We start from the raw sequence: 25444 nt of genomic DNA on the forward strand, positions 1-25444 counted from the left end.
AGCAATACTTCTGTTGAGAAGGTTAAGGGTTTTGGTAGATGACAGACTAAACATAAGTCAGCAATATGATCCAGTGTAGAAAAAGCAAATTTAAGTTTTGGGCTGCATTAACAGGACTGTATCAAGACACACCAGGTGACAATACCACTCTAGCTGAGGCCTAACCAGCACCAAAAGAGAATTATATGCAGTTCTGGATTCTGAAGGACACGGAGACTCTGGAGACCCAAATACAACCAACAAAAACATGCAAGCTGTAAAAGGAAAGGCTGAAAGAACTAGGTATGATTATTTTGGTGAAAATGAGATTAAGAGGGATAAACGAGCTATCTTCTTACATTTTAAAGGAAATAATCGACAATGGAACATGCTGGTTACAGAAGCTGTGGAATCTCCTTCGTTGGATGTTTTCAAGAACAAAATAAACAGGCATTTGTCTGCCGTAATACAGGACTAGCAAGCACATCCTGCACTTATGCAGAGGGCTGGACTAGATCAGCAGTCAGCAACCTTTGTCCCAGCCAGCCAGGATGACCTGGCTTAAGTGTGAGGCAGACCAGCATTAAGACCTCTCTGCCATTGCTACCACTTCTTTCTGCCACCCAACCATGAAAGTGCCCCTTACTGCTGAAACCCCCCTGGCCCAATCGATCCAAAGGGCTACAGGTTGCTGACCCCTGGACTAGATGACCCTAACATGTCATTCAACCCGATGACTCTGTTCCTTTTCTGGAAGATATGCTTTTTAGACAAGCAAGTTTTTGGGCTGGAATCAGGAGTAACTGGGTGAAATTCAGATCATCTGGTCTGACCTCTCTCCATATCATAAGCCATTAATCTTCCTTTATACCTGAGAAATCAATGAATTATTTGAGCAAGACATAGCTGTAGACAAGTCAAGGGTTATATACTTTTCCCAATTTCCCCTGCCCCATAATAATAATTGTAAGTTACACAACTACACGTCTGTTTATAAACAATTTAAAGCATGGATTAAAACACTATTCAAACCAATGTACAAGAAGATTATATCAGTAGTAAAAATAGCGAAATCTCTGTTGGAGGAGACATTACACAGCTATGAAGCAATTATTTGATCTGCTGCACCCTATAAAATTGTATAGGCTGCTATAAAATGCAAAAAAATTAAATTTCCACCACCTTGATTTTTTTCCCCACAAGCAATTTTAGATTGGAGTGCTTGAAACTATTTTAAATGTTTCAGTAAGGGAAACATTTATTTCATTCACTAAAAAAAACCCAATAACAAACAACTGCCCCCCACCCCAGTTATCCCTAGCATTCCACACAGCTCAAGATTTTTAAGTAGAGCTGAATCATTATGTGGAATTTCCCTAATCCCACATGAAAGGGAAAATCTAATTCCAAAACTGAAGAGTAGCTGGTCACTTGGCCACAGTAACAGTGTACTTTGGTGCCAAATGCCCCATTGGGATTCTAAAGCATTTCATGTAAACAAACCATACTAAGGGATCATCCACCACTGAAAGCAGAGACTTTTTTTTTTTTTTAAACAGTATTTAGCACTTGTACACATGCAATCTAACATGCAAGGAATAAGAACACTGTTCCCTAATATAAGCCATGAGAGAGATGCAGATATAAAGTAGTTTTCTAACAAGGTCTGGCTAGGGCACTCATGCCCACTTAAAGATTACACGGTGTCATTCTCAACTGAATCACAAGAATTTAGAACATTGTGGACAAGCCTCTGGGTGAGAAGTAAAACCAGATGGCGCCAATTAAAAAACTTAAAACTGATGCAACAAATAGAGACACTTACATTTTAAAGACCTTGTCAGTCAGATAAACTGGTGAAGCTGCTCAGTTTAAAGCACAGTGGTTAAAATGACTGTACTTTTAATCAAACCATTACAACGAAGTAGGTAAGCTTTATCTGAACTAGAAACAAAAAGTAGCATCAGAAGACAAACACAGACACCAGTTTTCTTTTAACTAGAATTTTACACACTGCTCACAACTTCCATTAGGTGTTAACTGAGGTTAAACAAGTGCACTGCTCAGTCACAGTGAGAGCTCAAGTCATTCTGAAAAATAACTTACTGATCTAGCTCAATTAGGCTGATCAAATTAAAGATCAGATGATCTTAAATGTTCACATACATCAAGCATAAGGATAAACTTAATTAAATCTATTACAAAATTCCTTTCGCCAAAGCCAGTACAGTTTCTATGGGCAGAAAAGCTTCAAGCATCCTTTAGTTTTTTATTCAGTTACTTTTCACCTTGAAGCCTTACAAGTTCAAAGCACAACAGAGCAACAGGTGTAGCCAGAGACAAATGCCTACATAAAAGTGTCTTTATACAGTTGCAATAGTACTTAAATTATTTGATCTTAATGAGTGTTTTGTATTTTTTATAATACAAAGTCAAGGACCAAAGAGAAGGAAGTAACAGGTTTATATATGACCAAACAATTAGAATTCTGCCTCTTATGCAATCCATACAATGATAGAGGCTGGGACCCCTCTGAAAAAAACAAAACAAAACAAAAACAAAAAAAACACACCACATGAGAAACTGGTCAACCATGCATCTTCCATTTTCTCTGCTCAGTGCATGCAACTTCACAAGCTACTATTTTTGGTCAGTGTTGTGCACAATTCCATTATGCATCAACATGGTTTGAACCACAAGCACTGCAGAGAAGTTCTACCACTGCAGGTACAGGCCTGGCTACAAAAGATGGCAAGACAAAGCTGGTATTGCAGTTTTGGGAGGAGACAGAGAATAGAGCCATTAGGAAGGACAGGCAAGTGGTAGCAATGAAAGAAGAACCTGCTCTCCTCCTCCCCCAAACCAAGTAGTGTCTTTGCCAGGACAGCACTGGGGTGGGGTGGGTGGGATTAAGGATTCTAGGCTTGGGGGGGGGGGGGGGGGGTTTAGGAAGTGTACTTTCAGGAGTTTGGCCCAGATGGATTGGGAATCTCTCACCCCATGTGCAGGTGGAACAAGGGAGGGATAAATGAAAATCAGCCATATACCAAGTCCTAAGAAGTACATAAAAAGGTACTCGGATCAGCTTTCTCCTCTCTCCTGCTGCACTGACAGCTCTTAGTATAGAACACATGCTGTTGCGACTGAGGCCTTGTGGATATTAAAGTCTGCTGGCATATACTGGCTAGGTGTGAAAAGATCATACCCCCACGGATGATATAGATATGCCAACAAAACCCATGGTGTGAACACAGCTCTGCCAGCAGAAGGCTTCTGCCAGCATACCTTCTGTCATTCATGAGAGGTGGTGTAATTCTGGCAGCAGAAAAACCTCCTTCTGTTGCCCACGCTGCATCTACGGCAGGCTTTTGGCTGCTACAGCACTACTTATAGTTAATGCATCAACAACTCCACAGTAGCCTAAAACTGAGTCTACCTTTTTAAACAGAGCAGACTCAAACCTTTCTTGAGGAATGCAATGGAATTTCACAGGATAAAACAGGAGGGACATTTCAAAATTTGAAGGCTTTCTACACTACTTTAGTTTTTGCTGCACATAAGGAAACATTACAGCTTTCTAGAGTCTTAAAAATCTTTTTTTCATTTTGAAGTGCTACGTTGCCCAAACAAAGCTTTCCTAACAGTTCCCCTCCCTCATTATACCAACACACTAAGCACTTAAGCTACACACAAAGCTTTCCCGAGTGCTAGTCTCAATTTGATGGGACCACTAAAACCCACAGAGCAGTTCATGACAGCATCTCAACATTACATTTGCTTACAGTGAAAAGGGGGTAGAAGGAATAGGGAGGATACACTGACCAAGTCCATGTTTAAATTATCTTCACTCTATGTTAAACTTTTTTCTAATTTATCCATGTTGCATTCTTCAATTTCTTATATATTTAATGTCTGAAACACAAAGCATTTGTTGTATGGAAGCTGAAAGTGTTCCACGTGACAACTTATAGGGCAACCATGAAACAAGCCAGATCCTGTGTGACAACTAAATGGCAACTCCATTGTAAATAATAGCTAGATGACAGTTTGATGTGACTGCTTGTTATTGCTTCATAACACAGTGTGTCAAATTAAGTAAGAGATCACAGAGGTTAAAAGATGGAAGAGGTCTATTAGAGAACATGGTCTTTCCTACTAGATCAGATAAAAAGATACTGCAAAAAGAGCCAACAAGTATTTGTCCCTTTAAGTTTTCCCATATTATATATAGTCAATCTGTGCAATTTAATATAGCCTAATAAGAATTCTTATACTTAAATTACCAAACAAATGCACATCTGTTAAATACAGAGAGAGGAGTAGAAACAGTTCATATATTTGGACGTTTATTAAAGTTAGTTAAAGGTACTGACATATATAATTTAATTATTAAAAAAAAGTCCTAATATGATTCGGGTACAAAGATGCCTTATCCTGGCATAGCTTATTTTTTTTTCCCAAATGAGGATAAGCCACCTCCAGTACAAGACTAACAAGTGCTTCTGGTTCACACATGCTAGTCTTAGAAGAAAACTATTATTATACAACACAAAGCCCAGAAATGCAGGATTAAGAGAGAAAACCCCTTTGTTCCCATCCTATGTCCTTCTTCCAAGAAGACCTTAAGAAACTGTCAGGTTGAGGCTGCTATTTTAAATATACTCTCTATCACTTTGCTTGAAAGTTGAGGGACTTCAGAAAATATGGCTTTGTCTACATCTATGTTTCACAAACTCATTGTTCCCCTGTGGCAAGCTATTTTAAAGCACCAAAAATATACTTTTTAGATCTCACCAAAAGTACTGCTAACAAAATTAGTGTTTAAATATAAAACTGACACAGATACATTCTGACAGCACTTTGTGGTGTTACAGCAAATTTCTTGGACTATTTTTATCAGAGTGTTTTGTTTGTCCAGAAAACTCTCAAAGTCAAACCTAGCCTTCAGTTCAGGAGGGAGATGTCCAGGTTTAGTATGTTCCTAAAGATCTCTAATCATCTAAAACGGTTTTCCTGTTCCAAAACTTAACTTACTGAACTTAAAACAAAAAGTACTGAAACGATCTTTTTGACCAACAACTTAATTGCTCCATTTTTCTTCCCAAGTTTCAGTGACCTCTCCACCTAACAATTTATATTCTATTTCCATTAAGATCAAGATTTCTAATTTTGAAACAGGCACACAAATAGACTTCCGTGTTATTTTTAAAGGGAAAACATCACAGAGCAGACAAAGATACAAAACTAACCCCTCAGCGCACACACTTCAATTTCAGACTTCTGAAATGCATGAATTTAAGAAAATCCCAGCATTTTTTTTTACTGCTGTTTACAATCTTTGACACACACACACACACACACTCCTCTCTCGTGAATCGTTTTAGGTTCTCTTAGCAATGTTTCTTACACAGTTTTCAAATAGCACAAGAACTTGTGGCTGCAAGATTAACTTGTGAGGGCATTAATCTTCAAATATGTCATTTATCAACTAGAATTACATGACACAAAGAGCTTTCTCTTGGAAAGTCTTCTACCGCTAAACAAAGTCACTATAATTGAAGTCTTGGCTTATCAAATGGCAAGGAACATTATATTTAGTTAGGAGGATGATTTTAATCTAGTTAAGACATTAAGCTGTCAATTCTTTTTGAACAGCTGCTGTAGACACCTGGAAAAAGGCATGCAGATCCTGATTACTAATCCTGAAAGATTAGTAATTTTTGTCTCCATGCATTCAGAACATTTTGCTAGAGTCGTATGCTATCAATAAAATTAGTCTTACTCTCCCTGTTTATTTGGTGGGATGGGGCAGAGAAAAGTAAGTGGAGAAATGTGCATCAAGAACTATTAAAGTGGCATTTAAATGTTCTTGAAAGGCAGTGCTCAAACATCAAGTCTCTTTGATTCTTTTTTTTTCTGCAAGGAATACAACTTCAGAAAACACGGTACTCTTAAAAATCAGATTTTTAAATTAAAGCATTATTAGCATATCACCACAGGTGATTGTTCACAGTGGTCAATGGTGAAGAAATAAGCCCGCACACATACTTTCACTTATGCCATTTTCCACAACATAAGTGGATATTCCCCCCTATGGAATTTGGAAAAACAATGAAACAGTCCACAGAACTTGTCTCACTTCTACTCAGGGACTCCACGCTCTAAATGACTGGTTGTTGTTTTTTTTGAAAGAAAGATAACTGCAGTAAAGTAGCAGAGAGATTTAAAAAGGAATGGGAAGAGAAAAAAATGGATGCCAACTGATTTATTAAAAGGGCCCTGAAATTCTAAATGGGTTTAACCAGATGTGACAAGTAACCTTTCCTCAGTACAATACTTTTAAGAACAGAAGCACATATAGATTGATTTTTTTGTTAAAACTGCTAGTTAGCCATTTATTTTAGAGAGGTGTGTAAAACAAACTTATCTGCAAAATCTATGTTTCATCACATCAGAATTAAAATAGCAGCAGATTCTTTACAAACAGTAGTTTATGATAGTGGCTACCTGGTAACCTTGCCTGAGCCCACCCGAGCCTCAATACAATATAATACAATACAGTTTTCTACCCTAAAGGCTCACATCTGTAAAGCTTACAGCAAAAAAGACAGACAAAAGATGAAAGTTACCTGATCATATACACTTCAATTAAAGTACAAACGACAGACCATTAATCACAATAAAAACTTGTTTTACTTAAATTTTAATGCAAGTGGAAATCAAGATGATTACCTCACCCATCAAATTCTGAAGATCTGGATTCAAAGCTACTTGACTGAAACCACCCACAGTATCCAACCATTCTTAATGCACAAAAGTTAAATCTCAGCCGGTAAAATTCCAATTTCAATGCAAAACTGAGTAATGGCTTTTACTAAAGGAAGCATCCACAAAGCATCAGTGTCAAACATTTTTAGTAAATGTTTCTTACATTCAAGATAATATGTTTTAGTAAGAGATAATAACGATAATTAATGTCTGTATATGAACTGGGGATGAGACAGACTTTAAGTACTAGTATAAATCCTCAAACTGTAACTTTGAGAAAATAACTGCACCACAGAAGATATGAGAGAGAACTGGTATTTCCTAACTCTTTCAGAAACTAAGAGTCATTGAATAGATAGATGTCCACAGTCATTTTTTGAAACTGTCAGTGCACGGCAGCGTGCACAGAACGCAGCACCTAAAAACCAAGGTGAACTTCCTTCAAGTTTACAGGGACTGAATAAGCCTCAGGAGCCAGCAGCACAAGAGCGTCATCCCAAAGCACCACCTGAAACCAGCCCTGTCAACTTGAAATCGACTCAGGTTCAAAAGTTTGAAGCAGGCATGAGCTGCAGCCCTAATCCACAGGCCACTTCCACGGTTCGCAGTCCTGCTGCCCCCTTTGGGGAGGAAGGCATCCCCTTGTCGGGGCCCAAACCCCTCCTGCGAAGGAGAGGATCCACCGTCCCGGGGGAACCGAAAGCAACAAGAGCTGTCAAACAAGAGCTGCACAAGGAAGAGTCAAATACGGGCCCCACTCCTCCTTCCGAGGGTTGCCAACGACCCTTTCACATTTCACACGTGGAAAGCTCCAACCGAGCCGCGGCGGGAGGCAGCCGGCACCTAGTCCCCGCGCTACGCCAGGAAGCTCCGAGCCGGCGAGCGGCGCAGCCCCTTATGTAACGCGGCGGCGGCTCGAGGGCCGGCCGACCCGGGCTTGCTGCCCTCCGCGGCCCCACGTGGGAGCTCGGGCCCTGCTCCCGCGCGCAGCCCGGCGGCGCCACCCGGCGGCAGCAGCCTGCCCCCAACCCGGCCCGGCCCAGCCCGAGGAGGGAGCGCAGACAACAAAATGGCGGCCGCCCGCTGCATCACGTGACCCCCTTTGTGCCTTTCGGGGCCCGCGCGAGCCCCGCTGGCGGCCTCGGCCGGGGGGGGCGGGATCGAGGGCCGCCGCGGCCGGGCCCGGGGGACAAGGCGAGCGGCCGGCGCTGCCCCCCCGCGGCGGCCCCTGCCTCCCCCGCGCCCCGCGGGCGGGGAGAGTGGGGAGAAGATGGCGGCCATTTTGTGCTTGCGCAGAGGCGAAGGAGGGGGCCCGGCCCGGCGAAGGCAGGGTGGAGGGATGGCGGGGCCCGGCCGCGGGGTGGGGGGTGGGGAGCACGTACCGACTCCTCTTCCTTCTCCATGCCCGTGGGCATCTGCGGCACGGCGCGGTTGATGGAGGCATACTCGGCCAGGTCGGGCAGGTCCTCGCAGCGGAAGACGGGCAGCGGCTTCGACGCGTCCAGCGCCCGGGCCCGGAACGACAGTTTGCTCATGTCGGGCGGCGATGGCGGCGGCTGGCGCGGGGCGGGGGGGCGCGGGCGCGACGGGGCGCTGCTGCTGCTGCTGCTGCGCGGAGCCGGCCCCGCCGAGCGCTCTCATGGAGGGACGGGGCTCCCCCGGCGGGGCGGGGCGGGGCGCGCTCCGACGCGGGGCCCGGCGGCGCCGGCTGGGCCGGGCGCTGGCTCGTCTCCTCCGCCGCCGCCGCTCCGGCTCCGCTCAATACGCCACGGCCAACATGGCGGACATGAAACCTCGACTGGCCGCCGCGTTCAGCCAACCCCAGCGCCACGGCCATTCCCACACTGCATCGCGCAGGGCGCGGGCGCGGCGCCGCCCGGGGGAGGAGGGCGCGCCGCGCGGCCACGCCGGGCGCGGGCACGAGCCGAGCCGAGCCGGGCCGGGCCGAGCCGGCGGGGTGTCCTGGGGGCTCAGCTACGCTGCACCCCTCAGGCGGCCGCCGGGAGGCTGAGCCGCCGGCACCTGAGCGCGAGACAGGGCAGGGCGAGGCAGGGAGGCGCTGCCTGAGCTCCGCACCAACCTCACTCCCCGCGGACTGGGCTGCACCAGCTCTGCCCCGCGCAGCCGGGACCGGGGACCCTCCCGCCGCAGCTGGGGCATCCCCGGCGCAGGACCAGGGCAGGGATAGTGACGGGGGCCTCAAACGCCAGCTCCGCGCTGCTCGCCCGGATCGGCCGCGGCGGGGTCTCCGGTCCCACTCTTACTTCTCGGGGTCCTGGCGGACAGGTGAGCCGCGAAGCGTCTTGAGAAGTCGATGCGCCATTTGTGACAGTGGGAGAGGGAGAAAATGAACTTGACTGTATCCCTCCAGTAATAACGCATTACATTCATATCATTAAAATAAATGTTACTGCTGGGTTTAAAGGAGTATTCCAGGCAGGTCTGGAGCCTCCTCAGCACTCAGCGCTGTGGTCTGCCCCTCTGGCTTCCCGAGGCTCTCCCAGGGCTTCACAGCATCCCTACGAGAGGTCTCATTTTACCTGTGGGGCGGGTGAGTCACTCAGTGTTTGTGGAAATACAACACAAGCCGTAGTCACCATTCATTTCAGACAACCATGCAGCCTCCCGCTTCTCTCTGACGGATATTTAAATAAAGGAGGTGAACTGGAAAATATTCTATTAATTTGTGCTTTCCTGATTTAAGTTTTAGTACAGCATTAAACGACAGCTTTTACCCTGAGCTTTTAAACATGAGCGTTCATTAACTAAAAATACTTTCTTAATTGCATATAAAAAGCCGAGATTTTCCAGAACAACAAAGTAAGTTGGTTTATCTAGGTCCCAAATAAGGAATCTTAACTGCTGGGATTATTATTCACTGTTAAATATGTTTGAATAGTTTTTGCTGGTTTTCTATTCAAGAGAACATTACTGAAAACTTTTGATGCAGTTCAACTTTTATATGAACTACTAGAACACGAAGGTTTATTTCATTGGACAATATTTCTAATGGAAAAAAAATTCTTGGTTTGCCTTTTTCATGAGGAAACACCTAACCCCTACAACTTGCTGTAAGCAGGTGAATCCCTTTGTGCAATACTGTCACCAATATACATTTAAAAATTATAGAATGATCTCAACAAAGTTCACTGATGTGAGACTGTGTGCTGCAAACAAGATCCCTGGCAGCTAAGTAAAAGGGTGAACTAATAAAATGTAACTGTTTTATTCCATTAATGGAAGCAGAGAAAATTTAAAATGTAAATAACATGCCACAGCAGAAAGATTGGCTCTTTGGGCTTAAATATGACTTGCCCTTATGTTTCTTGCAGTCTCAAGGAAGTGCAGAACATGCAATATAAGCTGTAACATGCAGGTATGCACAAGGTCAATTAAAACCTTTTTTGCCCCAAATTCTAGTGTTTTGCCAACAACAGCTATATCTCAGGAAAAATAACTTCCACCCCAAGCAGAAAATGTCTTGGTTCTAATGTTACTGAAAAACATTTACCAAATATTTATTATCCTTTTAAAAATAACTTTCATGATAACCATGATATTGGACGAAACAAGATTCCAAAATGAAGTGACTACAGTTCTGAAATTCAGGATTTCTGTTCTGAACAAATTACAGGCAGGGAAATTAGGGGAGAGCTGTTCAGAGACAGCAGTTTAATATCAGCCTTCAACTACCTGAAGGGTAGTTACAGAGAAGATGGAGTTAAACAGTTCTCCGTGGCAGCAGATGACAGAACAAGGAGCAATGGTCTCAAGTTGTAGCAAAGGAAGTTTAGATTAGATATTAGGAAAAACTTTTTCATGAGGAGGGTGGTGAAGCACTGGATAGGTTACCCAGAGAGGTTGTGGACTCTCTATCCTTCATCCTTGGAGGTTTTTAAGATCCAGCTAGATAAAGCTTTGGCTGGGATGAGCTACTTGGCAATGGTCCTGCTGTGAGCAGGGAGTTGAACTATATGACTTCCTGAGGTCCCTTCCAACCCAAATTTTCTATGATTCAGTTATGGCAGAATCAAAATAAGTTGTTGTTCGAGGATCAGTAAGAATATAGAAAGAGAGCTGTCATTTTGGCAGTGATTATTACTATAAGGAGTAGTCTGAATATCTTAAGCAATCTTTCTTAGTACTTTGTCTCTTAAAAATGGCAAAAAGTAGATCCCTCTCTAGCTGCTTCCGTATAAATTCACAATTTCTTAATTTAATTATCATACAAAGAGGATACACTTCTCATCTTATTTTTTCTACTTTGTTATTCACAATCTAAAGCAAATCAAAAAGTATCAATAAACAAAACTTCTGTGCCAAGAATTTACCATGTAAGTAAAAGTATTTAATCTCAGTGTGCTATAATGCTTGTTTTTAGCTAAGAAATAGTAGAAATAAAAGCAGTATAATGTGTGAATTGAAAGAAAGTTTTTTTGTGTTTTTGAACTAGTACCTATTTTAAAATCCTTATCTCCATAACTGCCCTCATGAGTGATTCACACCTAGGATGTTGAGGCACCCTGGGGTTCCCTGAGATCCTTTCAAAGGTGTCATGGCCACATAATGTTACCACTGTTAGGTTTGCAGATATGGTTCACAAGATAAACCCAGAGATTTCAAATGGCAAACCACAGTATTAAAAACATTCTGACCTGTTGTGGTTTTTTCTGGGTTCTCTGCAACAGAAAGAGCAATAAATAATAGTTATTTTTTGGTAGGGAAGGAATGAGTGAGAACTAAGTAATTGCAGACATTTTTCAAGGGGTTCCCTGACTAAAAAAGTTAAGAACACTGGTCTCAGGAGCTTGTGGCTTTTCGGTATGGTATTTTTGTATGGTTCAAAAATCATTGTAATACTATAGTTTTCTTGCTATTCAGAACATTAAATTACTGGTATCTTTTTCAAAAGGTTATTTAGCAGAAGGACCAGGAACCTCTGGCACTAAGTTCTCATTTGCTTTTTCTTGCTAAAATTGAGAGATGATGTATTTGTTACTCATACCATAGCCATCTGAAATGGAAAGTCTCCCAGTGACTTGGTCTGTGCAACACTCAGAGGACCTAGATTTCAACTGTGAAATATGGGTCACTTGGAAAGTGAGTCAAAAATTTGTGAGGCACCGACAGTACTGGTTAGTGTTTCTCAACCAGGGTGCCTCCCCTGTTAAGTACTGGCTCTGAGGGTGCTTCTACACGTGATGACATTAACACGTACACATGATGAAAATGTCGCTTTGTGTGGCTTAATAGCATCACAGTGTACACATGCAAGACTTTTAGGGGGGTTTAAATGACACTGCATCATTGCAACCTAAACTTCATCCGGATGTAATTTAGTTTGCAGCTTTGCAAATTGCAATGATGCAGCTATTAGCTCGGTCCCCAGCTGCGGGCAGTCTCAGCAGGAAAAAAAGGATTGGGCCCCTCACTGCTTCTTCCTTCAGCAGGCACCTGCTGAAGACAGAAGCGGCGAGGGGCCCAATCCTATTTTTTTTTCCCCTCGGATGAGCTGCTAGTGGGCTGAGTAGCCCCTGAGCTTTGGGGAGAACAGGTGAGGCCACCACTGTGTCTGCAGCTCACCCTGAGCCATGGGAGAGGCAGGCAGGCTCCACTGAAAAAAAGGATCAGGCCCCTCGCCATTTCTCCCTTCAGTAGGCGCCTGCTGAAGGGAGAAGCATCGGGGCAAGCTGTTGGCAGGCTGAGCAGCCCCTGAGTTGCAAGGGGACCTGGTCCTTCCTTCTACAGCAGCAGTGCCCTCTGGGGCCTCCCAGGTGGGGCAGCACTCAGTATGCTAGCAGCCCAACTCAGAGGCAGCACCCAGCCCAATTCAACTGTTCCCCAAGCCTGCCCGCTAGAAGCCCACTGGTCGCTGCTTCCTGGGCAGGCTTGAGGAACAGTTGGATCAGGCCAGGTGCTGCCTCTGAGCTGGGGCAGCACCGGGCCTGCCACCATGGAGGGAAGGACTGGGGCCCCCTGCAGCTCAGGGACCACTCTGCCCTCTAACAGCTTGCCTCCCATCTGCAGACAGGCTCTGGCTCCAAAAAAGGTACTGTAATGTGATGGCAAATTGAAATGGTTTAGTCCTCAGGGTTTTGTTTTATGCCCTACCATTTCAATGTAGGTGTTATAGAATAAAACCTTGGGGATTAAACTCCCATCATGTGTACAAGTGCCCCTACATGCCAGGCACTCTGTGCCTGTCCCAGTGTCCTTGCATCTCTCCTTGTGGCCCCCTGCATCAGCTCTGGGAGCTGGTGAATGAGCTGAGCTGAAAAGCACACCCCTCACCTACTGGCAGCCCCTGTGCCAATCACCACCATGGTCCAAGCAGTGCAGTCTGCTGCAGGTGGCTGGATGGCCATGGGGCTGTTTCCCTGCAAGCTCCTGGAGCTGGTGGGAGGAGCCATGGGAAACGGTGGCTCTGGGTACTAGCATTCAAGCAATGGGACTTCTGTGGGCTGTCAGGAGGTAAGCATGGTAAAAAATATCTTTAAATAAGATGCTATTAAATTCCAAAAAATTACAGAGTGGTGCCCTGAAGAAGGTTAAGAACCACTGACTGGCATAGGTATATTCTAGAGAAAAGGACAGTGAGTATTTTCCTTTGCTTCTTTGTATTTTTCTTTGGAAATTCAAACTGTACAAGTGATTCTAAATATATTTTTTTGTTTAAATTATCAAATAGCGCCTACTTTTCATCTGTTCAAATCATTGTGGGAGATATTATGAATGATGAAGTAGCAGGTTGCTTTTATATAGTCTTTAATAAATGCTTAAAATTGCAAGGAAAAAATTAAATATTTTTTTTCTTAGTCTGGAGTTTTGCACTGGACAGAAGTAGCGGAAGGTGACAGAAACATCAGTAATGGGTAGAACCCTGGCCAAAATTTTCACTGACCATTAGAAGAAAAACTTTTATCAGGTAGTCTGAAATACATTTAGAATACAGGCAACTTCATGACCTCTATCTCATTTTCTATGCATACAGGAAGCAGGCACATCCCTGAATTTACTGACTCAACTATGGAGCAGTTTCCTCAGTGTTTGCTGTCATTTGCCACTACAGTGTGATCCAACTAGAAAGTGATCAGCTTAACAAAATAGTGGCTTTTAACAACATATTGGAGGCCGAAAAAAAAGAAAAATTATGAAGGTAACTTCATTTTTTTTAAAGATACAAGTTTTCTTTTAAATAGCAAAGATATAATGAAAATTACAAAGGTGGAGAAAGGCAAAAACTTGTTCTTGGAATCTGAAATTTCTCAGTAACTGCTCTGATTCTTGATTGAGCTAGATACATAATCTTATATTTGTCAGCAAGAATCCTCTTCCAGTTTTGCTCTAGTCCATTTATGCACACTTCATCAACAAAATGTAAGCACCAGTTTAAATGTTGTCCTGTTCTGAACAAATTTAGTTAAGCTGTTGAAAACCAATAAACAAACAATACTACTACAAAACAAACTGCATGTACTATTTAGATTGCAACCAAATAATTTTATAGTAATGCAAGCACAGTTTGAGGCCACTTTCTTCCTCTGGTCTCCAAATATTTAACTTATTTAGTTAAAAAATATTCAAAAGTAATCTTTATCAAAATTAAACAATTTGTTATCCTGCATTATAGGTATCAACTATTCAAAAACTAAATATAACTCTATCTAAATATATATTCACAAATACAGGTTTCATCCTTTAACTGTTGTCAAGGGAGCAGATCTTGCAACAAGATCTGTGAAGTATGGGGGTTCACCTGCAGTTACAGGATGTGGCTCAAAGTTAACATACCTGACCCAAAGTTAGTGTACCTAAAGACCTGACTCACTATGGTTGGAACCTTTGTGTAGTAGTGGCAGTATCATAGCTAATTAGGTTAATCTGAGGCACGATTATTGCTAGATGAAAGCTCTCTCGTTCCACAGTGTTCAGGAGTGTTGGATTTTAAAATATTGCTAATATAATAAGAAATTAAATTGGCTGTTTTTTAATAAACAATAATCTATACCTGGTAGAATAGCAGCTTTATTGAAATTAGTTGTCCTCACAACATAGCAAGGGAAATACGTGGGAGAGAATTTTCCTTGAAATAAACCTCCACATTTTAATAGCCAGTCATCGGTGTTCATTGTTAGGCAATTACTGACTGATTACAATGAATAACTATCACATTTAGAATTAAGTTTCAGGAAATCATGCTGTACCTTAACTGTTGTACCTTGCATGAAGCAATGCTAATAAAAAAAATAGGCAGGATGAGGCATAAATAGTAAGTACATCTGCACAAACACTTTGAAAAAAAGGAGTTTGAAACTATATACAATCTGCTATAGACTCAAGCCAAAAAGATTATTATATTCTATATATAGAAAGGCCATCTGTGTGTCTGTCTGTCCGTAACGCTCTTTAAATGTGAATAGCTTGAAAACTATAAGAGAGAACATTTGTGTCTTCAGAGAAATTTCTTTGCTAAACCTTAGCATTTGTTTAGTGACTGTCAGGATGATCCTGACTTCCAGAATCAGGGGAAAAAAGTCAGGGTCCAGGGCTGTTTCTACTGAGCTCTTCCCGGGAGTGCACTGAGAGCCTGGTACCACAGGGAAGACCGAGGGAGGAGTAAGCTGAGGAAAAGCAGGAGGTGTGCAGAGGTGGGAGGCAGTGGTGGCCTGAGCAGGGATGGCACAGAGGAAGCCCTGGAGCATGGGCAGCTGTTGCAAGGCACAGGTTTTCCTTGCCCTTGCCCAGCAAAGAGACAAGCAGCTGGGCAGCAGCATGGGCAGGTCCATTTCCAGTCTGCTGGAGGAGAGCAAGTGCAGGAAGGGATTGGTATCTTCAAATGTTTAGCCTATTTAAGTTTTATAAATATTTATATTTATTAAATAAATTAAAAAGTAAAGTCTGTTTGTTTTTGCTATTTGAAATTCATCCGTAATTCTTGACAGGCAATCCACTAGTATGTTAAATGTTTACAAACTTTGAGTGAAAGATTACATATCTGAAATACAGCTAATAAGTTACTGATTTGCTTTTGGAGTGATCCTGTATCATTATGGAACAATTTATTATTTGTTTTCAGTTCCACCCCTGCTCTTATGTCAAAGGTCACAAAACATTTTTCCATGCGTGAAAGAAGGTATTTTAGGTGTTTCAGCAAATCAGTCCTACTGTATGTATGTGCTGAGTCTATAATTATACATACTGAACAATGAAACTCCAGCTTTCTAAGGCAAATTAGCTTGTGGTAATCCTTGAATAATCAGACTATTGCAAAGTAAGGAATAAAGAACATAGATACCCTGGACCTGAGAAATCTTATGCCTATACATTTTTTTTTTCAGGAAGAGGGGAGTAGAGTCAGTGGCAACTTACTCCTTCGTCCAGAGGTTTAGAGGGCGTCTTGATGAGTGGAGAAAGGTAGCACACTACCTTTGTAGTTACAATCGTTACGGTAGCCCTGGTAGTTTATTTGTCTCCAAACCTGCAAGAATACGTTATAAATACTGGTGGCTCATTTCCCTTTTGAATAGCAGGATCTCTATCTTACACACTCAACTTCTGGCACTTTTTTTCTTGAAATCAGGTTGACACTGGCTGCTGTCAGATGTGGGGAAAAAACAAAACAAAACAGCATTTTATGAGTTTAGTACATGCCCAGAAGAGGCATTGCATTAGTTTGACCCAGCTCATCCCATATCCGTATAAGTCGCGTGCTTCACTGGGGCTTTTCAGCGCTTGTGTCTAATAGCTGACTGCACCAGCTATTAGATAAAAGCACCATTAAACCCCGCTGAACCGCACAGGTCAAACTAACATACTTCCTCTTCCGGTAATGTGCTGTTTTTTTGGGCATTTTTTTCATGTCTGTCACCAGTATTACCCCTCTCAATTCACATAAAATGCATTTGAGAGACAGATTTTTTTTCATCTTTTCAATATTGTATACACTTCATACATACTGCTTAAATAATTGAATTAAGAAGTGTTTAGCAAATGTGGAACCTGGTACATTGGTAATATGTCTGTGGTAAACGGTAGAAAAAAGGATGTATAGAAAAATATCAGCATGACTACTGTATCATTCTGACATTTTTTGTTTTATTTTTTAATAGTTTTTAAAAAGAGTTCCAAGAATTGGAAAGAGGTCAATACAGATAAATGGGCTTTTTGCTTTAGTAACTTCTCAATCACACTCTTCTAAATAAATCAGTTTTGGCATTGCTTGAATTCTTTGCCTTACTTAATTTCCTAAATAACTTATATCATGACTTTACCATAGATGTATAGTTCCTTATTTATATATTCTTTAATTTTGTACTGATTCAGTTTTACATATCAACTTTTTCAAAGTTTGTTTTTTAAAGAGCAACCCATACTTTAATTCTGACTTTTATCATTCCTTTTGTAATCTAGCAAATTTCAGTTAAATAATTTCATTTTCTAGAACCTGTGTATGCTTTTTTGTTTTGTTTTGTTCTTCTGTTGAAGGAACTTCTAATATTGGGTTTGTCCTTACAATACTTTATCGCCTCACAGGTGTATATTCTGCGGTTTATAGATTAGAAGTCTGAGATACGGAGATGTAAATGATTTGCCCAGTTATGCTGAAATCCTTGCCAGTGTCAGGACTTGAAATTGGTTCTCTTCACAATTTAGTCCTGTGTGGGGTATTGTCCAGGGTTCAGCAACCTATGGCCCAAAAAAAGAACTGTAGCAGCATTGGGGACTGGCAGCATGCAGCTTGGCTTGGTGTGTCTCCCTTTTCTGCCCTGTGCTGCGCCACTGATCTTCTCTGCAGCCCTCACTGCTGTCTCTTCTCCCTATGGCTACTGACTGTAAAATTTAGCCCTCCCCACTGCTGTGTGGGATAGAAGTCAGTAGCAAGTGGTGGAGGCAGCAGTAGTTGGCTTGAGCACTGCAGAGAGGAGCGGTGGGCTATGGTGGTAGCTGGGTTGCAAGGGGTGGCCTTCTGCTCTAAATGGTTGCCAACCCCTGGTTTCGTCCATCTTTCCTTCTAAAAACACAAGCTCGCTCATTCTTCTGTTAGAATGTAGATTTCTCAGACACGTTCTTTTTCTACCATCCTTCCAAGTCCCTGATTCTTTCTGTGATTTACTGACTATACCATGAACACACAAATAAGCTCTAACAAATGCTTAAGAGTATCATGTATTGTTTTGCATGCCATTTTTTTCTTTTTAATAAATCCCTTTCACCACTTTACTGCATTTGTGTGCTGGGATGAAGTAAGTTCCACCATAACTTCAAACATGTACCATGAATCAGAAGTTCCACCATAACTCCAAACGTCTACCATGGCTGGATAATTGTTTTCTTGCTCCTCGTTTCAATTATACAAGGGTATTTCAGAAAGTAACAGCAAAATGGCTTTCTGCGCTGCACATCTGTGACAAAGAAAAACATTATGTGGCAGCAGGGAACACTAATGATGACATTGCTGTATGCCCCTATGTAGAGAACTAATGTGGTTCAGTAAATAATCATTGCACACAAAACGGTTTATTTCAAAATTTACCATTACTTTCTGAAACATCATATATATCTCAGCTATGATTTTACATTTCCTGCGCACGAAAAGACCAGAATTTGAATCTTGTTGGGTTTTCTTACATTATTCACTGAGCCTTCAATCTGAGTTCTTAAATGCTAGTATCCCCCAAATGTTTACATTTATACTATAAACTGACATGCTAAAAACCCCTGGCATTTTTGCCCTGAAAATCTATAACCATATCTTTCTGTTAAGCCTATTTGCTGTTCAGCATCCTGTTTTATTACCCCTTATGATGTAACTTTCCATCTGGCCTTAAACCCTTGAAATCTTGCCCAAATTCAGTAAGTTACAAAACAAACAAGACTTATGTTAGTTCCTTTGCATCCTAGACAAAGGATGCTGTTGTGATTGGGTGCTGTCTTTAAGTTAACTTGATTGTTTTGAAAAATAATCTGGTCTGTAACTGCTTGTATACAAGCCCTTTTAGAAAGGGGAAAGATGACATGCTTTAAAATCAAAAGCAGCTCTTTGTAATTAAGTGTGTGTGTGTGCGCACGCATTCCAGAGATCACTGTATATATACCTTGTCACATAAAAAGGAGGGGGGCATGGTATTTCCCAATAGGAAGCAAGTGTAAAAATTAGTAGTTTTAAAATGGAATAAAGTTCCAAAAAAAAAAAAAAGATCATAATGTGTAATGTTGAAGCAGTTCTCCCTGTAAGTACAACCATCAAAACCTCATTTACTTTTTAATTTGGATGTGGCTCTGGGTCTACGCCGGATCAGAGGGTGCTGAAGCTAGCACACAGGGCTGGTCCAGCAAAGCAGCACATGCAGTGCGTGCCCCATGCTGGCTCCATCTGCCAAATGCAGTCCCAAGTGCTGACACTGTAAGCCCTTGAGTGCAGCCACTGCATGCTGCACATGCAACATGGGCTGCACCAGCTATGTACACTGCACGCAGCACAGGGTACTGACATAAGACACATGCTACATGCAACACCTTGCTGCACTGACCCTGTGCACTGGCTCTGGCATACCACAGCACAGACGTGGCATCCAGAATGCACCTTGTGTCAGCCCTCCGGGCCATATGCAGCGCCTCCAATGCCAGATCCAGCCTAGGCTCCAGACTAGCTCTACATGACGCATGCAGCGCATGGGGTTGATTAGAGACCTATGAGTCAGATCATATGGCTCCATGGTCTAGATTTGGCCTGCAGGCTGTATGTTTGACAGCCCAGAACTAAGGACAATATCCTCCTCTCCTATTTCTATAAGTGAAGGGAACAAGAAAAACGGGATCTCAGGAACCTTACATTTAAGAGCAGGAGGGCATGCTTTTCAGCAAGCCTTGTTAGTTCTCTTCAGAGAGAAGTTTTTTGAGATTCTAAGGTTGCCTGGATCACAGTTCTTCATAGGTTTGGTTGGGCAGGAGAGAGCTGGAAGATCATTAGGATTTGCTAAATATGGATTTGGGTGTTAAGGTGATGCCAGTCAGACAAAGAAACACCCAAATAATATGCAACACCACCATGCAGTGCACAATAGAGTCCTAAATTAGGCACAAAGCTTTATCTTTACATTTTTTTTCTTTTTATCTATAATGCCCTTGCATTCTAAAATGCAATGGCAATACATAAATAAATAAATGATCACAATTCTTGTTACTGTCACAATGCCATTATTCCAGATCTGAAGAATTATGGTAAAAAAAAAAATAATAAAAATTGCAGACAGTGGCAAACAAAAGTCAGTCTTGATTTATACCTACATGGGTTTATACTTAAATAATCTAATTGAACTCAGTGGAGGTATACTTGCATGATTAAGACCCCTTCTACACATGCAGGTAAAGGTGCAATTTGAGCTAATGAGTAATTCACACTATCGCACCTCCCACCATGCCACACATGCACGGCAGGAGGCGCAATTGTGGGATTGCACATTAGATCCAATCCCGCTTTACTGCTGGCATAAGGGAAGCCTGGTCCTGGGCTCCCCCTGCACGGCATGCCAAGAAGCAAGTTTCCATGGCTGGGAGCCCCCTTTGCTAAGGGGGTTCCCAGCTGTGAGAGCCACGTGCTGCCAGGACCAAGGGTCCTGCAACTGACAGGGCTCCAAGTCTTGGTTGCACCTCACGTTAATTGCAGGGTTTCTAGGTCCAGGATGCATGTGAGCCACAGCTGGAACTGAGAGCCCTGTGTAGACTGGGGGTTTTACACACCCCCAAGTCTTGCGTATCACAGCAGCCGTGATCTGTGGGGCTTGGGAGTTCCATGGTGGGCAAGGTGCACCCCTGCAGCTGGGAGCTCTGGCTGCTGATGGGGTTCCCAGGCACAGGGGAACCCCTGCTACATGTCCAAAACCCCGAATGCCCAACCGGCGAACAGCAAGGGTGTCCTGTATATGCGTGCATGCACTGTACAAGGCTGCTGATTTCTCTGCATGGTGATGCCATTTTCCGTAAAAGACAGTAAGGTGATAAGGAGTGGAGCAAAATGTAAAACAAATTAAAAGACTTCAGAAGGAATTAGGGATTTTACTTGATACTACTGTTATAATGATACCTTGAGAAACACTGTGACAAAGAGTGGCACTCAACTGGAAAACAACTTTTTGGACTGGTTAAGAGTACAAAGTGCTATGGCTTGATATACTTGATTTCTGAGATACTGAAACTTAATTCTGAAATTCTCATTGAATTAAATTTAGGTCTCTTTACTTTCAGTCCTTTCTTGTTCTTCCCCTCTCCCCCATCCTCCTCTGCACCAAGTGAAAAGAGCACATCAGCTCCAATAATGCATAGAAGGTACTTTTTAAGAGGGCCTATTCACAAAGTAGGCTCTGAGTTTCAGGGTTGAGCAGTTAGGATGCAACACCACACCTCAGCTTATGAGGCCACCTCTGTCTGGAAGAGGTCATCTTTTTCAGATGGAGGGGAGCAGGTCTACATAAATGGCATGGGATGCATTATCAGCATAAAGAGACAACTTCCTTTTTGCTTTTCTTAAAGATTTCTCAGGTGATAATGAGGGTAGATATGGTGTCACTTCTCAGCCTGCTGATTAATCACAAAGGGATCCTTAGCACCTTCTGACTTTAGCCTACTGCTACAATAGAAGCTAAATTGGACATATGTAGGTCTACAGAAAACAAGCATGTTTCTTTGTTAGCCGTTAGAGAACTTCCTTGTGAACTCTCCATTTGCCTGAGTGATACTCACTGCAATTAGCCCAGTCAGCATGCACACATGAAAGGCCTTTTATTCCATTTACCCCCCTGCATGCAGTAAAAAAGAATGGCCTCTTTCAGAAGATGCTGCTCTGTGGTTCCTCATTAGTGATTTAAATAGAACACCACAACCATACTGTCCAACACTGAAGATGTTGGCTTATGGAGAGCTGCTAGGACATCAGAGCAAGTATAACCGCCCTGAGTTCTAGCATTTTGATTTGAACCTTCTTTTCACTTGTGAATGAGCTCCCTGAACTGACCTAATATGAGAAGAAATGCACCTTCTCTCAGGCTGGCCTCAGAGGGGATAGAAAGTCGTTAGAGAAAGGAACTTTTTTAGGAAATTGGTGACTAGACAGGACTAGGTCCTTTAGTGGCAGGGGAACCTTTTGTTTGATCTCAAGGTGCTTAGTGGAAGCTTAATGGGACACGAGAAGGAACTGTTGCAAGGAGCAGAAACTACTGTGACCCAGGCACCAGATGGATGTCTGTTTATAATGCTGAAAGGCCTGAATCATTTGCTGAATCAAATACTTCATCTCGATGGCCTCCCTGGGACACACCCTGGGAGACCTTGGTTCACTATGTGAATCTGAGCTTTCAAAAGATAAATACATTTAGATGCTGCATTTAGATGCTGCCTTGTTGACCTCCTGAAAGGAATGGACTCATGAGTAAGTAATCCAAACACAGGGACTTCCATTATTTTGATGAATGTTTCTTGGGCAGAGGCAAGCCTAGGGGCTGTAATATGTATTGGAAATGTAACTGGTGCCTGAGAACCTGAAAAGTTTCTAGTCAGCCAGAGTCATGCATGCCCTTGAAGATGACAGATGTCAAGAAGTCTTCATCAGTCACTGCTAAAGTGAACTGATGCACTTGGACCTCTGTAAACTACCAAATATCTTGAGTAGACCTCTTGACCTAGCTGATCCAGAAAGACAAGCATAGTGGCCCTAGCCCAAACAAGATAGGAAAATGTTTTGGCTGTATTAGCCTAGTCTGAGGAAGGTAAAGGAAATAAATATTTATGAGCTACTGTGAGAATCTGCATTTAGAATACTAGAACAGGCAAGAAGGAAACCCTTCTTCCAAGGACTTCCAATTCTAAAGTAAGAGAAATATTAGGTATCTATATGCCCTTCAATACCTATAGCTAAGAAAAGCTTGGATTTAAAGGCTGTCTTCTAAAAGGGCACTTGTAGAATTTGTTCCTATTAGATTTAATCAGACAGAGAACCAAATCGAACCAAACACAGCAACTGAGCTTTCTTATTAGATAAGGAAGGAAGGCAATTAAAGTCTTACTCAAAAGTTTTAATCGGAGAAATATTTTCCTTCTCTGAAATCTTGAGAGTTGAATCAAGGAGTCACTGAATACTTTTGAGCCATAAAAAAAAATTTAAAAAAAAAGCTGGAAGAGTTGAGTGAACAAGTGGGCTGTAAGTGAAAGTCAGAATGTCGGTTTCTATCTGAATGAGGTCTTGGACCATGTTGTGTATTTTGTTCACTGCTTAGGAGACACTTAGAAAGGTTCCTATGGCCACCTTTTGAAGGCTGCCAGTCTCACAGACCTCCTGGAGGGAATGGATTTATGAGAAATTCATCCAAATAAGGCAGAGCCAAACATTATGCTGGCTCAAGGGCCTTTAAGCCCCATGGGTAGCTCTGCCCCTTGAGAGCTGCCCTGCCCCCTGGTTGCCATCTTGGGACTGGAACTCGCACCCTTAACCCCTGACCTTTGCCACTGGAAGTTCCCCCCCACCCGCCAAACACTCCTTTTGGGAAGAGAGGGTTGCCATCTTAAAACCAGAAAAAAAAAAAACCCCATACACTAAAAGTTAAATACCTACAGTAACATATTTTAATTTTATTACAAAAAATATTTTTGCCATGATTTGTGTTTGAGTACTGTAGAGGTGATTTTCACAAGAACTCAAAAGTAAAGTCTTAGTCTTGTATATTGTGGGGGGGTATGTGGTTGAGGGAGGGTGTGGGGGGGCATGTGTGTGTATGTGGGTTTAGGTGGGTGTGTGTATGGTGGGGGTGGGGGAGTTTGTTAGGGGGTGTGGCTGTGTGTGTGGGGCAATAGGGTAAGTTGGGGGTGTATATGTGGGGGAGTTGTGGGGGCAAGGTGTGGGTATGTGGCAACTGTGGGGCGTGACGGAGGCTGGGGGTGGTGGGGACCCCACTGCAGTTCCCCCATGGTGCACAGGCCCCACTGGCAGCAGCAGCAGGCGGGGGTGCTTGGGATGTTCATGGCCCATGCATGCGCTATCACCGGTGGCACAAGGCTCCAGCCAATGCTGCACATTGTGGTGAGGATTGCGGCTGGGCCAGCGTGCCTCTATTGCCAGGGCTCCCCAACACACACATGTAGCTCCTGCACTGACGCGCCACCAAGGTAAGCCCCACACTGGAGCCGGCTGCCTTCCCTGCCCCCTGCTATGCAAGTTCCAGGACTTTGAGGAAGAAGGAACTGAAGCTCCTTCCACAAGAGTCCCAGGACCTGCACAGCAGGAGTGGGGATGACAGCTGGTCCCAGTGAGGGGCTTCCCTTGGTGGCACACAAGTGTGGGAGCATGTACGCAGTAGGGAGCCCTGGCAATAGAGGTGGGCTGGCCAGGCTGCGCTCCTCACTGCAACGTGCAATGCTGGCTGAAGCCACATGCTGCCAGGCAACAGCACCTGAGCCAGGCATGAGTGCCCCCACCTGCTGCTGCTCCTGCTGGCGAGGCCTGCGTACCATGGGGGGAGTGTTTGGGGAAGTCCCCATGTCCCCCCCACCCTCCCTCACATCCACACCCTGCCCACCTGAGCTCTGTGCTGCCACTGTCCCCCTGGGAATGGGCTCTGAGTTCCCACCAGGCCCATGCTCCATGCTCCCACCCACCTGCAGCTCCCCCCTGCCACTTCCCTACCTGCTGCTTGGAGCAAGTGGGACCCTGGGTAGTTGAGAGGGTCCCCTGGAAGCTGTGTGCTAGCTAGGCTGGGCCCTTCTACCCATGGGGGTGAAAGTGAGGCACAAAAGGCTATGCTGGGGGTGTATATGTGGTCCCAGCTGGGTGGGGTACAATTAACTGGTGGGCACCGTGGGCTGGATGGAAGTGCCTAGCAGGCCTGTGAGCCTGCCCCTGAGGTAAGGGATTATTTAGACACTAGCAGTCAGATGGAATGTGTACATCCCAGTGCAGCTGTCCTAAACAAATACAAGGTATACCTGACTATAGCTATTGGAATGACTCAAAATTAAAAAAAAAAAAATCTTGCTGTGTACTGTTTTTCAATCAAATGCATCATCCATGATACATTAGTATCTTGGAAAGAAATAAATGATTTGGAGAAAGGTATCATACCCTAATTCACTTTAATCTGGGACAAGTTCAGGTCTTGAAAAGCTACCCCAGTATATAGATTGTACATAGGTTATTAGGTAAGGTAGGAATCAGCTTGGGAGAGGGGCAGTTTAGCTATCCCCCGTGGTAATGGAAGAGTGGCCAAGGAACAAACTCAAGGGAATCCCATTTGGGGAAAACAGGTAGACCTTATAAGAATCTAATCCTGATGTATTTAGATGGGCTTAAAAATGTCATAGGCAAGATTCAGATAAGACCATTCTTCTGCAGTGACTCTTCTGGGGTTCCCTGCAAAAGATATGTTAGACATGGATGAGGCTGATCTCTTAAAGGCATCCAAATTAAGTCCAATTTGGGGGCCTTGTTGGGTCCCCATGCTCCTAGAAGACTGTTTTTTCTTGTCCAATACAGGCTTAAGAAAGAATCTGGAGAAAAGAGAGGATGTGGCGATAGAGGCAGATCAGACCTTTTCCACTTAGGCTACCCGATGGGAAAGTCTGTTTTTCTTCTCATGTCCTTGCCGTAAACTAGATGTTTTTCCATAATTGTGCACAAATGATGGCTCTTTCCACCCTGTCCAACAGCGCAACA

General features: G+C 43.2%; 2 protein-coding genes across 6 annotated transcripts in view; one reads left to right on the plus strand and one right to left on the minus strand.

The window, feature by feature from the left end:
- EPC1 (enhancer of polycomb 1) overlaps positions 1 to 25444 on the minus strand; it is an 89373-nt gene that overhangs the window by 59162 nt on the left and 4767 nt on the right. Inside the window, exon 1 of one of the 5 annotated variants that reach the window (XM_090047529.1) lies at positions 8130 to 8568. The exons of 3 other annotated variants lie outside the window; for them this stretch is intronic. In XM_090047529.1, the coding sequence (XP_089903655.1) occupies positions 8130 to 8282 (153 nt within the window). In that variant the 5' untranslated portion in view covers positions 8283 to 8568. Of the gene's footprint in view, positions 1 to 8129; positions 8569 to 25444 lie in introns of those variants that run through there. One more of the 5 variants, XM_090047530.1, reaches the window with a different exon arrangement.
- On the plus strand, positions 8294 to 18148 carry LOC149865051 (uncharacterized). The gene is made up of 3 exons (XM_090047534.1): positions 8294 to 9033; positions 13739 to 13903; positions 16086 to 18148. Exon 1 carries the CDS (start codon positions 8294 to 8296, stop codon positions 8756 to 8758), a length of 465 nt encoding a protein of 154 aa, XP_089903660.1. The 3' UTR covers positions 8759 to 9033; positions 13739 to 13903; positions 16086 to 18148.

Source organism: Crocodylus siamensis, chromosome 5 (genome assembly GCF_052110815.1).
Source record: "Crocodylus siamensis isolate JL-2025a chromosome 5, ASM5211081v1, whole genome shotgun sequence".
Lineage (NCBI taxonomy): Eukaryota > Metazoa > Chordata > Crocodylia > Crocodylidae > Crocodylus > Crocodylus siamensis.